This window comes from Solanum verrucosum, unplaced genomic scaffold (genome assembly GCF_900185275.1).
Source record: "Solanum verrucosum unplaced genomic scaffold, falcon-dt-bn FXZP01000088.1, whole genome shotgun sequence".
Taxonomy (NCBI): domain Eukaryota; kingdom Viridiplantae; phylum Streptophyta; class Magnoliopsida; order Solanales; family Solanaceae; genus Solanum; species Solanum verrucosum.
The window spans coordinates 1571577-1589892 of record NW_026020077.1 but is presented as its reverse complement, the minus strand read 5'-3'; the positions used below and the strand labels follow the sequence as shown (position 1 = coordinate 1589892).

Here is an 18316-nt window from a genome sequence, read left to right as displayed (position 1 = left end):
GTAGAATTAATTAAAAAAATTATGTTTTGTAGTCAATTTTTTTTAAACATATAAATAGTATATTGGTTGCCTGCACAAATATTACTCATAAAGTTTCAAAAAAATTCTTTCATTATTAATCTTAATATTGATGGATAAGACACATAAGTAAAATATATTAGAATGTAAATTAGTAAAAATGGTCTTCTTATTTATATATTTTTAAGGAAGCTATGAAGAAAAAATTTACATGTAATATAAAATAGAGAGATTATTTCATAAAAGGTTATATTAAATTTTACGAAATATAAAACATTCTTATATTTTTTGCCAAAAAAAAACATGGATACGTGTAATAAATATATTATCCCTTAACAAACATTTTGTACAAAATTCATGCGAGTCCAATAAATACTCAGTTTGCTTTGACAACTTTTGTACACAATAAATGTTACTTAGAGTACTTTTCTTTATTAATGTAAGAGATTGATGAAGTTCACATTAAATTAACACCTTCTTAGTTCATTTTTATTTATTTATAATTTGATTTGACATAATTTTTAAAAAGTACTACTAATAAATAAAAGAATAATTTTACTAAAAAATAATTAATTTAAAAGAATAAAAGAGGAAACCAGAAAAATTAACGCAAAGGCGAAGAACAAACAAGTACAAATACGTGATGTACTATTTATTTTGACTCATTAGCCACTGTCCCATTCAAACACACTCACTTTGCTGAATTCCTCAATTAGGGTTTTTACTGATTGAAATGCAGAGCAACAACAATGGAAGCAATTGAACAACACCAAATTCAAAATCAAAATCACAATCAATCATCAGATCAAACTGAAGAATTAGGGATTGAGTCTCAGAATTCCGAAACATTGTTGTTACCGTCCGATCTCAATTTCCAAAACCCTAATCAAAATCAGCCAAAAGCTGATGAGAGTGACGATGATGATGAGATGGCGATGCAAGCCCTCTGCGAAGAGCTTAAAAATCTGGTCTTGAGCCAGGTTATGGATGAGGATGGAGGAAACCAAGATCTTCACCACCTGATCGTGAAGAAAGTGGAAAACTCAAGGAAAAATTGGAAGATGAGCTTGTAAATGTTGAAGGGAATGATGATGGATGGGGATATGTCGGTGAATATGGTTATGATCAGTATGATGAGGATGGTGATGAAAACAGGAGTGGAAGTCGGAATGGCAATGAGATTGATGGGGAAAATGAAAATGGTTATGAAGGGGATTCTAAGGAAGCAGGGTTTAATGCTAATAGGATTAATAAGAGGAAGATTAATTATCCTTTAAGACCTGATGCTCAGGATTGTCCTTATTATATGAAAACAGGGATGTGTAAATTTGGATCGAATTGCAAGTTTAATCACCCTTCCAGAAGAAGAATCCAGGTACGATTGGCAGTCGGAATTGATGCTACTTTGTTAGCAAAGTTCATTTTTTTGGTCGATCTAGTAAAATTTGACTGCAGGGGGTATGGTCTAGATGAGTCTTATTTTTAGAGGATAATGGTGTGATTTACTTTCTTTTTTATCTGCTGCAATGCTCATTGAAGTAATGCTTTTAGTTGACGTTTTTTCCTAATCAATGAGTAGGATTGCAATTTATTGGTTTTACAGGGAGGTCACTTTATCTTTGGTGTGGTTTTCATTGCATTTGTTGTCTTAATATTGGTTCTATTTTGAAGCTTAACTGATGTTAGCTTCTTCTGTCAATTATTCAGCAGGGGACAAAGGAGAAGGGGAAGCAAAGGGAAGACAGCCAGGAGAGGCCGGGGCAGATTGAATGCAAGGTTGGTGGAATTTATCATTGTTGCCTATCAGGGCAGAAAATGCAAATCTTTGGATATACTGTTCTTGTTCTTTTATGAGTAATTACTTTGATCGAGTATAAAGGTATCATAACATGGTGCTGTTAGATCTTTCTGAAATTAGAAACTTAGATTCATTGGCAAATTTGATCTCTGGTGTTCAGAATTAATGCTAAGTGCTAACACATTACTTTTGCTGATAGCTGGTCCATAATTATAGATCCCACTCTTAACAGTAAATAAAATGGATTGTCAAATGCTGTCTCTCTCCCCTCTCTATTTCTCTCGCTGATTTATTTGGGTAATCATCATTGAGATTGTGAAGGCTATGATCAGGGTGTTCTATAAATGATTGATGTGCAGGAAGTGGTTTTACTTCATATATCCCATTTTATGTGGCGGTTTTTCCTTGCACCTGTGGTTCAAGAAAACATAAGAGGTTTTTGACACGTATGCTAAATATCAACAATTAAATTAGAGGTAGTGAGAGTTCTACATGATCTTTCAAATTTCTCCCTCGTGGAAGGTGAACTTTTTTTTAAAGGTAAACTGGGGATGATAAGTCTAAGTAGTTATGTGACATTTTCTTGAGACAAACTATAAAAGAAAGTATGCCACATAAACTGGTACAAAGAGAGTGCTTAAGATCATGTTGCAGCCCTAGTATATGGGAGGGAAACCAAGAGAAAGCTAATGTCTAGATTAATTTGGTAAACATTGATGTTTTGAACATGAAAGCCAAAAGGTAAACCATCAATGTTTTTCTTGATGGAATGGATGGTTTAATGGTTGAGGCGTAGGAGCAATACATTGGTATCTGAACCTTGAATTCCAGCAACAACACACAGTGCGAATCATTCCTAGTTTTGGAGGGTAAGTTTACAGTCTATCGATGCTTGTGAGTTTTACCAGGTTGCCCCTATATTAGTCGAGGTCCACTTAGCATCCTTACTCAAAAACAAACAAGGGGAAATATATCATTAATCACAACGGTTGAATACTTGCTATTTGTCTTTTATTCAATTAATAAGAGCAAAAGAATCTAGGAGCGAATGTTCACTCTGTGAAGATTAAGGTTGAGACTTAACACATTTCTTATGTCAATTTCTTGGAAGTTGTTGCTACCCAAGTTCCAATTCCTTTTCTCTATATTCTATATTGATATTCCCAACATAATAATGAGTTTAAAAACATGTAGTCACAAGCGACTTTGGGGAGATAGTTGGAATTGGAGAAACCAAAATTCCATGTCCAAGAGATTCCTTTTTGTTTTAAAGCTATTTGAGAACAGTTTAAGAATCAAGTTTAGGAAGGCGTTTGAAAGAGTTAGAAATAAAGTTGGGGGAGTTGATGAATGGAATTATAGAGTTTAGTAGAAAAGGAAGGGTTTGTAGGATGGGAAAAAGAGAAAGACGAGGGAAAGGAAAAACTAGCTAACATGATAAACACTCAGTAGGGGGGATGGGGATGAAAGAATTTAAAAATCTAGAACCAGTGCTGTATGATGAAGTGGTTGTGGAGATTTGCCTCCAGTGAGCAAGCTCCTCCGTGGAAAGATGTAATACATGCCAAATATGAAATGGATGATCACTGGATAACTAAAATGGTCACCGGCATTTACGGATCAAGACTTTGGAGAGCCATCAGAAACCATTGGTCAAAGCTCAGAGGAAACTGCAATATTAAATTGGGTAATGGTAGGAAAACCTCTTTCGGGGAAGATAGATGGCTAGAACAAGGATCTTTAAAAACTTTGTTCCCAGATATTTTCAGGCTAAACCAGTAGCAAAGGGCCACTGTGGCAGAGATATGGTCAAGCCAAGGGTGGAATCTAAGTTTTAGAAGATATCTAAATGACTGGGAGATCCATAGGTTGGTGGAGTTTTACAAGGTCGTGGGGCAGTTCAAAGGAACTACTGATGCACATGATAGTTTGGGATGGCAGGATCACATTCAAGACAATTTCAGTGTCAAAAGAGCCTACAAGAAGTTTAATCCTTGTAACAGTCAGAGGAATGGGTGGCCATGGAAGTTGATATGAAAAGAAATATTCATCTGAGTCCTAGGTGCTTCCTATGTGGTGAAGAAGTAGAGACTGTCACCCATCTCTTCCTTCACCGTAGGATAACCGACATTTTGTGGAATGTTGGGTATGAACTGGGTTATGCCTAGGAGAGTTACCCAGACTTTGAGGATTTGGAGCAGTGATGCAAGCATTATTTGGCGTAAAGAGAGATGGAAAATCATTCCGGCTTGCATTTGGTGGTTTGTGTGGAAAGAAAGAAATCTCAGATGCTTCCAAAACAAGAGTAATACCATCCGGACCCTTCAGGGTGGCCCAGTAGTTTGAACTTGGGACTTCCATGTTGGAGGTCTCAAGTTCGAAACCCCTTGCCAGCGAAAGCAAGGGGTTTGCCTTCTGGGTCGAGCTCGTCGCACCAAGCTTGCCTAGTGCGGGTTACCTCTCCTATGTGGTTTGCGAGCTATTGCATAAAAGCGGGGGTTTTACCCTGTGCGCACCCAAAGGATAGCGGCTGCGGGTTTCCCTTGTCATAAAAAAAGAGTAATTCCATCCGGAAGATTACGATGAACTGCTTAGTTTTGTTTCTTTTTTGGTGTAAACAGGAGTACATGGAAGATCCAGAATCAGTTACAATGTTTTAGGTTCCTTGTAAATTTTGCTATAGGATCGAAGATCTTCTTGCTTCTCTCCGCAATTGTAATTAAGAACCTGTACTTTGTTGTGTTGTGGCAGGTTCTTATTTTTTTTGGAATAGAATACAAGTTGTTACCTTCTTAAAAAAATGATAAACACTAGAGTGATTAGTTGTAAACAATAATCAAGGGTGCTATGGTTGAAAAATTAGATCATAACATAATTCCTTCATCAGTTAAGCTATTGGTGATAAAATGAGTAAATTTGTGAATACAATAGGGTTGATGAATCAGGGGGTAAGGGTTAAAGGAGAGGAATGAGGGGTTATTAAGGGAATCCTTACATGATTGCATACACATGATGTAGGTTGGACAACAAGATTGGAGGGAATTGATTTTAGTAACCTAGGGGAGAGATGTGGCTGATATTGGATGTTTTGGAGGAGGGGATAGGGAGGCAGACATGCAATCATAAGTTGTGTGGGGAGATAAAGCTCTGAGTCAGGATGGATTCACAACAACATTCTTTTATCTATGTTGAACAAAATGGAGGTGAGCATTGTCAATGGGCTAAGCTAAATTATATTCACTCTACGAATTCAGGAGGAGTCTTACTTAATCCATTGTTGTGATTAGTCGAAGAAGAATGCGGGCTGAATGTCAATTGAATTTAGGCCTACAAGTCCAACAGAAGACTTTTTAACTTTTTCAAAGAAGTACCTTCTTTAAACCTAAGGAAGTGCTAGAGGTCACAATACCTCATCTAAAACTGCTTGTTGAAGGAAGATAGACATTTGATATGACTCTGATTGCTAGCGAGTGAATCAATTACATGATAAAAGTGAGGAGGTAGAACTACTCTATGAGCTGAAGTAAAAAAGACGCACTACAATGACAATTAATTCTATCCGCACTAGGATGGAGAAACATTATTAGAGAAAGATGAATAGAATGGTTTCAAAAGAGATTGGAGAATATCAGTTGTATTCTCAATTTGGTCATTTTTTGGAAGCTACAAACTTTGTCTGAAGACCAATAGGCATATGTCAAGGGGACCTTTTATACCTGTTGTGGTGTTGTTCATAATGGACATGAGATACATTTATTAGGATGACATATACATTGGTGATGAGGACTATATTAGATGTTGTACATCTAGAACGGTGGGAAAGATTGATATGTGAGTTGCTATTTGCAGATAATCTATTGGTTTTATGTTACAGAATATAGAAAGGTGCATTCGTTCACCCACCTAAGAATGGAATACTATGGTTCCAGACAATATCAAGGTTGAGGATAAATATGTAAAAGTATGAGATTATTTAGGGTGTGAGGCATTCAACATTAAGAAGTTAAAGAGTTCACTTCTGGGATAATACTATTTTTAATAGGGAAAAAATGCTCTCAGGCACGATTTCCAAAAAGAAAATTTAGAAGGCCCCTCAGGGTGTTAATGAAGGAGGCTCAAGGGAGTAGTGGGGGGTTCTTAATACTATGGGATAGGAGAATCTGGAGGGGGGAGTTGTTTCTGAATGGAAACCAAAGTATAACTGGAAAGTTTTCAGGAGTAAATGATGATTTCAGCTGGTATCTCAGACTGCAACAGAATAAATAGGTGAGTGCTATGGCAAGAACTTTTAGAGCTGAAGCATAACATTAACGGGCCTTGGGTAGTGTGTGGTGCCTTCAATGTCACTAGATATCCGTCAGAGAGAAAAAATTGTCATAGACTGACTGGTGCTATGTCAAAATTCTCATCCTTCATTGAAGAAATGGAGATGGTTGATCCTCCTTTATGTGGAGGCTCTTTCACCTGGAGAAAGGGAGAGAATAATAATTGTGCTTCTAGAATTGACAGACTCCTACATTGTGCAGAGTGGGGAGAGAATTTTACATAGATAATTCAAAGTAGTTTCCCCAAAATTGCTTCAGATCATAATCCTATTGTGTTGTCCTGTGGAGATGAAGGGTGGAAAAAGGCTTATTTTAAATTTGAAACATGGTGGTTAGAGGTGGAGGGTTTCAAAGAGAAGGTGAAAGATTGGTGGGAGTCATTTAGTGTGACTGGAAGACCAGGTTATATTTTGGCTGAAAAGTTAAAAATGTTGAAAGTAAAGCTTAAAGAGTGGAGCAAAAATAATAAGGGGAACTGGAAACAAAGGAAGGAAGATATTCTCAATCAAATTTCTAATTGGGAAACAATTCAGGAACATAGGCCCCTCACAGATGATGAATTGCTGCAAAAGACACATCTGGGCATGGAATTTGAAGATATGACAAGGAAGGAAGAATTAGCTTGGAAGCAAAGATCAAGAATCCAATGGCTAAAACAAGGTGACAAGAACACACGATTTTCCACAGAATTGCAACATCTCATAAAAGATTCAACTATATAGACCAATTGGAAGTAGGGGTGTGCATTCGGTTTTTTGGTTTGGTTTTACACTATTCAGTTTGGATTTTCGGTTTTTAGTTTTGTAAAAGTGTAACCCCATCCGATCCAAAATAAATTTGGTTCGGTTTGGTTTTCCTCTATTCGGTTCGGCTTTTTTCGATTTGCTTATTCGGTTATGTCAATAATTAATAACATATATAACCAAAGTAATAATATTTAATCCCTTAAATATTCTTTCTAACATAAATCATAAGTAAAACTTAAAACACAATACTTATAAGTATATCTATTATAGATGTAATTCAAACATAAAATATAAACGTAATCATCATGAAAGACAATAACCAAAAAGGGACAAAAGTAGTAACTCCAACTTAATTCTAAACCTAAACATTATATATATATAAAATTCGGTTTTTTTTGGTTTTTCGATTTTTATTTTTTAAAATCCGAAACCAAACCAAAAAACCAAACAAAGTAATTTATTAATTCAAAACCAATTCGAAAAACCAAAAAACCAATCCAAATAAAAATTCGGTTTGATTTGGTTTGATTATTCGGTTTAATCCGAATAATGCACACCCCTAATTGGAAGTGGATGGAGCTGTTACTAAGGATTAAGCTGTGATCAAAGAGGCCGTGCATAATTTCTATAAAAACCTATACAAGGAGGCAGAACAATGGAGACCTGAGTTGAGACTGCAGGAGGCTACAATGATCATTGAAGAAGGAAACGTATGGCTGCAGAGACCTTTTGAGGAAGAAGAGATAAGGGTATGTTTGAACTTATGTGCAAAGGAGAAAGCCCCGGGTCCTGATGGATATCCGATGGTATTCTTCCAGTCTTTTTGGGTGAAGACATCACCAATACAATTCAATTTTTTCATTCTAATCAGATTTTTGAGAAGATCTTTAATGAAGGATTTTAGGCCAATCAGCCTGGTGGGGGGAGTCTACAAGATCATTGCTAGATTGTTGGTTGAAAGGCTAAAAAAGGTGGTGTCGAAATTGATCAACAAACATCAAATGGCTTTTGTAAAGGGGAGGCAAATTATGGATGCAACACTCATTGCTAGTGAATGCATTGACTCAAGAATGAAAGGAGGATCCCCTGGTCTAATGTGCAAATTGGATATTCAGAAAGCCTATGACCACGTGAATTGGTCTTTCCTTCTGAATACTCTCAGACAAATGGGATTTGGCAGCAAATGGATAAAGTGGATTGAGGTGTGTATAAGAAAAAGAAGTGTGTCATCTGCTCTATGCGGATGATACTATCATCTTTTGTGAACCTACAACAGAACAAATTAGCTACATCAGAGTGATTTTGGTTTTGTTTGAAGCAGTTTCAGGGTTGAAAGTAAATTGGGAAAAAGTAGTCTCTTTCCGGTAAATGAGGTCCCTCAGATCCAGCAACTAGCAAATATATTGGGATGCAAAGTGGAGCATTTGCCTACCATATACCTGGGCATGCCCCTGGGTAGCAAACACAAAACAATGGAGATATGGAATGGTATTCTGGTGAAAACGGAGTAGAAACTTGCTAGATGGAAGGCACAATACCTATCCCTAGGGGGTAGATTGATCCTCATAAACTCTGTTCTGGACTCTTTACCAACCTATGTGATGTCCTTGTTTCCAATCCCAACAAAGGTGGTGAAAAAACTAGACAAGCTTAGAGGGAGCTTCCTATGGAAAAGCAATAAGGAGGGAAAGGGTTATAACTTAGTCAACTGGAAGAATGTTCTTCTTAGCAAAGAAAGAGGGGGTTTTGGGGATCAGAAATTTGAGGCTACAAAATGAAAGCCTTTTGATGAAATGGCTATAGAGATACATTGAGGAAGATGCAGCTCTCTGGAAGGAGGTTATAGTAGCAAAATATGGAGAACTAAATCCCTGGTGTACAAAAATCACCTCTGAACCATATGGGGGTGGGGGTATGGAGGACAATCAAGAACCTATGGCCACAAATGGAAGGAAATATGTATATTAAGGTGGGTAATGGAAACAAAACTAAATTTTGGAAAGATGGTTGGATAGACCAAACCTCTCTTAGAGAACTTTTTCAGATTTGTTTCTAATATGTGAGAACCCTGATGCTAGAGTGAGTGATTATTGGACAGAACAGGGATGGGACATATCTTTAAGAAGACTACTTAATGACTGGGAGGTGGAGAGGGTGGCAGCGCTACTGGAAAAACTAGCTGGAATGATTATAACAACAACAACAGACAAGATCCTGTGGAAACATAGCAAGGACGGAGTTTTCTCAGTCAACATTGCCTACAAAAGAGGACTAATGGGGATGACAGGGGCCCTAAAATATAATTGGAACTACTTTTGGAAGAGTGACATTCCTACAAAAGTTAAGTGTTTCACCTGGTTAGTGATAAAGAGAGCATGTTTAATAGAAGTTCTACAAAAGAAAGGCAGACAACTGGTTCCTAGGTGTTTTTTGTGCAACTTCACAGGGAAACAAATAACCATCTCTTTAACTTGCTCAAATTTGGAACTTGTTTCTCAACGTCACAACCATGAACTGGACAATGCCAGAACATACATCAGATCTGTTGAGTTGCTGGATTAGGAGGGGAGGCAGTAAGAGTCAAAAGAGATGGTGGAAGCTAATACCATCATGTGTATGGTGGTCAGTCTGGAAAGAAAGAAATGGAAGATGTTTTGAAGATAGATCCAATTCCATCCACAAAGTTAAATGGAATTGTATAGTATCTCTACTTTTTTGGTGTAGACAACTTTGTATAGATGATATAGTCCAGATTATAGATTTGATAGGAAATCGGTAATTATCCCTCTTTGGAGGTAGCCAGCATACCCTTAATGCTGAAGAATTCAACCTTACCAGTTTAAAAACAAACATTAAGAAGTTAGCGGATGCCTTCAACTGTAATATTACTTTCTTTGAAGATGTATCTATGCCTTAGCATTATGTGCGACACATAAGGATTGTTGTATAGTGTGAACCAATCATCAGAAAAGCTGAGAAGAGGTACTGATCTAAAAAAGGAAAGGAGATCTTGCTCACGAGTACTTTGTTAAGCAGTCCAACTTATTATATTCCATACCTATCTATATCTATAACGATACCTCTTCTCAGCTTCTATGCCTGAATTTTAAATGCATCAAAGGAGTCAGTGTTGATAAATATGAAGTTTATCCCCAGATGAGGATTAATTATGTCACGCCCCAAACTCAAGGGGCACAACTGGCTCCTAATGCCAAAACTCAGGCTCAAGCCGACCCTGCTGAACCATTTGCTACTAGCGTATGGCAGCCACACGCAATCAAGAAAACGAACAAGTATATCTCGGCTTAAAGCTAAGCCCTCAACCGGCAAGACCCCTATCAACAGATCTGCAAAAGAAACAGCTACTCCCAAGAGTTCATATAAAGAAATTGCCAACTAGCACAGAAGTGCTGATTGGGCCGTCAAGGCCACCATGATCTCTATACCAAAACTGAAAGCAGGTATATAACAAGACAATGCATCACACAACTAACAAGCTTCAGCAAACCAACAAAACTAGGTTAGCATAGCCATAACATAGCTATAAACCCCACACACTAGTCTGCAAGCCTCTAAGAGTAGTAAAGATTGGTGGGACAGGGCCCCAGCCTACCCATAAAAATATATACAACAAAAGCTAACAAACCTCCAAACTCTGGCAGCTCCGGAGGAAAGGGGCTAGCCAACTAGATAGAAGTCAATCCTGCTGCTGAGGACCTGCTCGGTCGTCTGTCGGGACCTGCATGCATGAATGCAGCGCCCCAGGCAATGGGGCGTCAGTACAAAATAATGTACGGTGTATAGAAGGTAATAGACTATGAGCAGGTATCCTAATATACTGGAATAATCCGATAAATAAATCAAGGATAAGATAAGTGTACTGACCTGCTCCTAAATCTAAACTTATCAAAAATAATAAAACAACAACCTAACCAAGTCCCCATAAGCTCGGCAGGTACAAACAACAGACAAGACCACCTACTCAGGCCCCCATAAGCTTGGAAGGTGCCAATCAGTCTTTATACCCCTATTGGTAGTCCCCTAGCTCCGTAGGCAGTTACATAGCCCTCTTAGGCATTAATATAACCCCGTAGGCAGCACATAGCTCTCTTAGGCATCAACATAGGTTATAGACAACTCATAGCCCTCTTAGGCAACAACATAGCCATGTAGGAAGCACATAGCCTTCTTAGGCGTCAATATAGCCCTGTAGGCAACTCATAGCCCTTTTAGGCATCAATATAGCCCCGTAGGCAACTCTAACTCATATCCCTTTTAGGCATCCATATAGCCCCGTAGGCAGAACATAGCCCTTCTAGGCATAGATCACATTCCTACAACTAACCACAATAGCCCCAAGGGCAACAATAACAATCCAATCGCTAAAACGAGCAATTTAGTTATAAGCAACCTATACAAATAGCCTTTAAGTCGTGTCCAACATAGGGACGCTACTAACTGAATAAGAATCCCGACAAGGGAGGATTATATAAACTCGAGCAGCCAACAATCAATAATAACGGCTACAAGTATATCAAGGATAACAACCCAATTACATTGCTCCTAAGCTTTAAGGAAACATGCCGTAAGTAGGGAATAGCCTTAACATACCTTTTTCTGCTGAATTCACGTGGCCTAACGACTTTTACTCATAATCCCCTCGATACTACGACAAGGCAGGACCATAATCAACACACAAAAATTGAAGATACCACGACAATCTGATAAAAGATATGTATTTTCGTCGCAAATTGCTATTTGCTACTTATAAAAGCTAGAGTCGATGAAAGAAGGGTCTTACCTCGATCTTAAGTTCGTAATACGCCTCTAAACCTTCAAATATGTCCAAACCCGTGCTGTCCCAACACTAAAGTGTGATATGCTACGAAATCGATAAAACAAATTATACCACGATGATGAGCCCAACGCGTAGAACAACTTTCGTCAAGGACTTAAGTCGAGAAAATCTATACTTTAGTTGATCCTAGAAATGGGTTTTTCTAATTTTTCTGGTTCTTAGCTAAAAAATGAAGAAAAGGTCAAAGAAGAAGATGTATATAAAGTTCCACTGACCTATGGCCCCACCTCACGTGCTTGCTTGCGCAGTCCCACGAAAACGCGAATATCTCTCTATTCTGAAGTCGTATGAACAAATAGTTTGATGCGTTGGAAACTAGACTCGTAGACCTTCGATTTCATAGGTCGTAGGCCCCATAAATCTTTATATATTGGGAGAAAACCTCCGAAACATTTGACCCAAATTTCAGAGAAATCTTTAAAAAGGAACTTACGGTAACTTTCGCCAACTTTCATTTTGCCACTTACCTAACTTCAAAACTTGAGATACCACCCTTGAACACTTAAAATATGACATACCACAGCATTCTTAATTTATTACCCACCCTCCTGGTCTTTCTGTGAAGATACGAGTAATTTTATACGTTTCAAAAAGGCGGGGTGTTACAAATTAGATCCTGTTGCCATATGGAGAACTTGATGAATCAGTGGAAGTGTAAAGCAGGTCATAAAATTGGAACATGTTCTTGGAATTAAAAATGGTGTTGATATTTAGAAGTAACTTCACATTTTCGAATATGTTCAACATCTCTAGCCTGGTGGACATGACCCTTGATAGGAGGGTGTGGAGGTTGAGGATTTGGGTAGAAGGCTATTAGTAAATAGTTTCGTGTCTGGTCTCTCTGATTAGTAGTATTAGTATTATTTTCTGCATTTTCATTATTGTACTATTTCTATATTTAGAAGGTTAACTGGTATTACAAACACAACAGGAGTACACCAATAGTGTGCTCCTACATAATTACATCAAAAGTATGAAGGAACAGCCCAAAACAAAATCTATCACCTATATCCCTTATAAACTGTCTAAAATTAGGGTAATGTCCCCTATATCCTTAGGTACAGAATGGATACACCAAAAGTAAAAGGTTGCTAAACAGTTCATCTTTATACTTTGGAAGGGAATGCTCTTGTTCCCCTATAATTTCTCACTCAGTTTTCTACTACTACTTGTTCTCTCGTATGCCTTTATTTTCTTACTATCCTGCTATTATCATTGCTCCTGTCTTCATAAATGTTGTGTTTTTGCCTTCTTTGAGCCGAGGGTCTATTAGAAACAATCAGTCTCTTTACCTGACAAGGTAGGGATCAATTATGCACACATTGTACCGTCCCTAGACCCCACTTATGGGACTATGCTGGGTATGTTGTTGTTCTTGTTTGTGTGCATGTTTTGAGCACATACAATATCCCAACCAGCAGATGATTGGATGCTCTTGATAAAGAACGATATATTTTGTAGAAGATTTTGTGTGCAAATTTTTATAATAAGATTTCTTTTGATACATCAAAGTTATCTTCTATGGTGTAGAATTTTCTGATATAAAATCTTGTGTGTAGATTTTACATGGTTACTAATTTTTCTGGATTGAAGAACGAAGGAGATACATTCATACCCTGCTCTGATTTCTATGAGATAAATTCGTGGTCCCTCTTAAGATTTCTAATGTATCTCTCTGAAACTAGTTTTTTAGACTTCGTTTCAAATTTGATAAATATTGGTTGATATAAAGGAAAATAAGAGAGGCCCTAAAACAAGTAGGAACTAGGAACAAAAGGATGGAAAACTTATTGGGAAAGAAGCAGTAAGAATTTGCATTCCAGTAAGGTCCTGAACTATTTAAGATCTAAAATAAATTACTCGCTATATCATAAATTTGAAAAGCAGCACGTTGAATTCTACTTTTTTCCATCTGTATCTGGGCCTTTAAGTTGGAACACTTAGGAGAAGATTCCCACCTTTTGTCCTTATGTTGGAGAGGTTTGCAATCTCTTTTCTCTGTTAGGGGGAAGTTGTTGATATCCCTTGTACTAGAACCTTACCTATTTCTCACTGCTAGTAGATTTATGGCCAGGGCAGTGAGTTGATTATGATGTTCCCTCTGCTTTTGCTCCATTCTGGAAGTAATTTTCTTATTGATGTTTGTCAGAGTGGTGATTTTTGAGCATAAGTAGGTAAATTTTAGGGATCTCCAATTAAAGGTTCTGTATGGTGGAGAAAATGCTTCTTTTGCGAGGAACTATGTAAATTTCCTTATCAAACTATGTAAATTCCCACATCCGAATTGTAGTATTTTTGTTGAGCAATAATTTGATACACATAAAATTCAAAACAACACTGCTCAATTATTCATATGCTGCAATTTTTTTACATACAGAAAATCAATATTTCGTTTATGCAGTGTTCTTAAATATCTTCTTGGATATATTTTGAGATGGGACTGAAACATGGCCGAATGTGTTTTTGGGATAAGGAAACATGATCGTATGCATGTAGAAGCTATCAGTAAAACCTTGACTATCTTGATGTGTCTACTTAGGATCCTTTGCCTTACGCAGTGATTGAAATTGATTTTTGTTAATGATGCGGACATGCGTTGTTTACTTTAAATGATTCATGGGTTGACAATTACGAAAAAGCTTAATAAAAAATAATGACGAGAACAGTAGCTATTGGAATATTTAGTTGTTGGTACAACTGTTTTTCTTTGTTATTTTCTGAATTTTGTATACTCTTTTTAAATGCTTTTGTGCTTTTTAACCCCTGGTCCTACTGCTTTTAAAATGTGTATTCATTTCTTTTTGTTGACGGAACTTAATATCTTTTTTATGCAGTAAGTAATTTGGATACAATACCCAAGAACTTTCTTGATTTTGGTAATTACTTGTGTCTTGATTTCCATTTTTTTCCTTTGCAGTATTACCTGACATCAGGGGGTTGCAAGTATGGAAAAGCTTGTAAATTTAATCATAGTAGGGAAAAGGGTGCCATCTCACCAATTGTGGAGTTCAACTTTCTTGGCCTGCCCATTCGATCGGTATTACTTCTTTCTGTTGTTTCAGAAGTTTGTAACTCTGCAATTTCTCCCAAGGGGTCATATTTGTTAATCTTCATTTCAGGGGGAAAGGGAGTGCCCTTACTATATGCGTACTGGCTCTTGCAAGTATGGGTCCAACTGTAGGTTTCATCATCCTGATCCTACCACTGTGGCTGGAGCTGATCTATCTTCTGGACATAACAACACTGGAGCTGTTCCTGTACAAGCTGCCTCCCATTCATCTGCATCTTCTTGGTCTCCGCCAAGAGCATTGAATGACACAGCTCCTTATGTACCAATGATGTACCCACCAACCCAAGACACTGCTTCTCCAAATACTGAATGGAATGGGTATCAGGTAGTCCCTAACTTTACTTATTATCTGTTGTATGTTGTTTATTATGTGTGCTCTGTATTGTAATGTTCTACCTTCTGGTATGCTGGAATGGTATCAGCCTATCAGGTAGTCCATAACTTAGCTTATTATCTGTTGTATGTTGTTTATGATGTGTGCTCTGTATTGTAATGTTTTCTACCTTCTGCTTGTATGCTGGTGCTTGTTTCCCATCTTTAATATAATTTTGTTACCTTATCAAAAAGATGTGTTTTCTGAAGATTGCATTATCATATCTCTAGTGCTTAGCTTGGTCCTTCTGACCTCTCTCTGGAATTATCTGAAGCAGGTACTTCCATCAAGGCAAGTGATATTATATGGTTTTAACGTCTATTTCTGTAGATAGAGATGGTAACTTTACTGGTATATTATAGATTTACCTTGAAGACTATACTTGGTCCATTAAATGTCAAGGCACTCATTCTTGGGCCAGAAAGGAACTTGCTGGTTATTGGGCAATATGATAAATGCTAAACAAAATAGATTAGTTTATATTACATTATTCTTAATGAAAAAGTTTATGTTGCATTCTCATTTGCTGTGAAATTTCTCCAGTGAGGTTCTTCTTTTACTTTGCCTATTTTCTTAAAAGCAGTCTTTATTATTCTGAACAGTCGGGTTTTGCATTTTGTTCATAAGGTCTCTGACTTAGTTGCTAGACACCTTTGCTTCCTGAGCTTACTTGTTTCTTCGTTTTTTCTGTTTGAGGCCCCGGCCTATCCAACATCAGAGAAAAGACTACCTACTCCTCCAGCATTTGCTATGAACAACCCGGCGAAGACCAATTTCTATCCACGGTCTCAACAGCCAGAGCAGGTTGAAGAATATCCTGAACGTCCTGGTCAACTTGAATGCAGTTACTTCATTAAATTTGGAGATTGTAAATACAGATCTAACTGCAAATTTCATCATCCAAAGTCTAGAATATCAAAAGCAAACTCAAGTACTCTTAATGACAAGGGACTGCCGCTAAGACCTGTACGTTTTTCTTCTTTCTGGATCTTGAACTTGTTTTTCTTCCAAGAATTTTTAGTTTTTGAAATATAGGTCAAATATGTTATAGGTGATTAAATTATCTCCAAGTTGAGCCAGTACCCTTGCACCAACATAAATTACTTTTCTGGAAAGTATCTTAGATCTCTATTTGCATTACTGATTTTTTCAAATTGCTTACTTTTGTTCCACCAACGCTCCATTTTTTTTTTTTCAATTTTTTGTAAATGCAGGATCAAACTGTCTGCTCATTCTACAGCCGCTATGGAATATGCAAGTATGGCCCTGCATGTAAGTTTGATCATCCAGAAAATTATGTTGGATCTGCATCACCTGCCGAGTCTGGCTTTGATCAGCATCAGCAATCACAGATGTCTCAAGGATGGCAAGGACAGCACCTGGAAGTGGATCACTGATACAGCAGTCTGTATGAGTAATTTTTGGTCCAGTTCCATCTAGAGTTTAGTTTAAAACCATATGCCAATGGTTAATCTTCTGGGACTTAAAACTCCACCGACGTGAGTATAAGTTCTCAGATCTATTTAGAGGATGGTACATTAATCTCTCTATGTTTCATGTTGTTACAAGCGCAAGCGAAATAGGATACTGTAAATTATTGATAGAGCATTTTATTTTAGATTAAATGAAGATATTAGGATACCGATCATGGGTGTTTATGATATCAGCACAGGGGGTTGATCTGGGTTATTTAGCATGTTTCCCCCTTTGAATACAGTTTCAAATCTTTATTTATGTCATTCATGTCAAGACTTTTTCTGTTTTACTAAAACAATTTTCAGAAATCTTTTTCCTGTGTTCATAGCTTCCATGGGAAGTTTCAGCCTCGAGATAGGTAAATCTTTTTCGTGTTCACAGCTTTCCTCTTCTTTTACCTGTGAAATATTTGAGGATCGTTCGGAGTATATTTGAGTGATATTTTGCTTTTCAATATTATTTGCCGTCAATTTACTAGAAAAACAGTGTTATTATTCACTTCGTCTTCAATTATATGTTGTCTTTCTTCTTTTACTTGTCTTTAAATTTTTTCATCTTAAAGGAGTTTGACTATTTTATTCTTATTTAATCTCATTTTATGTGTTATTTTTAGGCGTGTATTTTTCATGAACAATTACCATTTAGGTAAAAATAATTTTATTTTAAACTTTTGAAATGATACATAATTAGAGATTAAAGGAGTAATGCTTTTGTGCATAATTACTTCATCAGATTATTAAGTAAATGACAATTGTTGTTCCCTCTTTTGCATTACCCTTGAAAAATCTTTAGTTTAAAGGATAATTTCATTAAATTATTCTTATTTATTTTTCTCAATTTTTATATATGGTAATGTTAAAATTTAAATTATAAAATTGTTTACTTGAAACAAGTATCTTGAAATAATTGTTTTAATGAACATGATAAGTGGAGCAAATTGAACGAACCTTTATTTACGTACTGAACATGTGCGCTGATATGATTACGTATTACGTAAAGCTTTTCCGTAATAACTAGTAAACTTATTCGTGCTTCGCGCGGGAGTTTAATATCACATAATTTATAAAATAACTTAAAACCTATCAGCCATTAGAACTAAAATACTATATTATCTTACATATAAGAATACGTAGTAACAAACATTAATAATGTAAAGGAAAATGGAAATTATTACATCTTATCATTTATCCTTAATAACATAAGCATAAATTAATTACTGTAAAAATACATATCAGGATATGTAACATAAGCAATGGTGTCAGTGAGCCACTCAACATGAGCAAAGTACACAAATATTTAATTGTGAAAAAGAAGAAGAGGTGGTTCAGAATTTTCGTTGTTTTAAAATGAGAAGAAATCCCTCTATTTATAGAAAACAAAGGATAGTGTGAACAAATGTTTATTGTGCCTTAACGAAAATGTTATAACTATTTGGAAAAGTTGCAACCCTTCGTAAAGGACACAACCTTTCATAAAAGTCACCACTAATCATAAAAGTCGCAACTCTTCATTAAAGTCACAACTTTTATAAAAGTCACAACTTTTCATAAAAGTCGCAACTCTTCATTAAAGTCGCAACTTTTCATAAAAGTCACAACTTTTCATGAAAAGGAAATGCCAGTTTTGAAAATAAATAAATTAAAAGGAAATTC

General features: G+C 36.6%; 1 protein-coding gene across 1 annotated transcript; it reads left to right on the top strand.

Moving 5' to 3' along the window:
- The first annotated feature begins 679 nt into the window (after positions 1–679).
- On the top strand, positions 680–16830 carry LOC125823983 (zinc finger CCCH domain-containing protein 43). Its single transcript, XM_049503334.1, is given in 7 exon segments — positions 680–1035; positions 1038–1393; positions 1726–1794; positions 14663–14782; positions 14865–15140; positions 15885–16154; positions 16403–16830. Coding segments are annotated over 7 exon segments (1542 nt in total). The 5' UTR covers positions 680–767; the 3' UTR covers positions 16586–16830.
- Positions 16831–18316: the final 1486 nt, after the last annotated feature.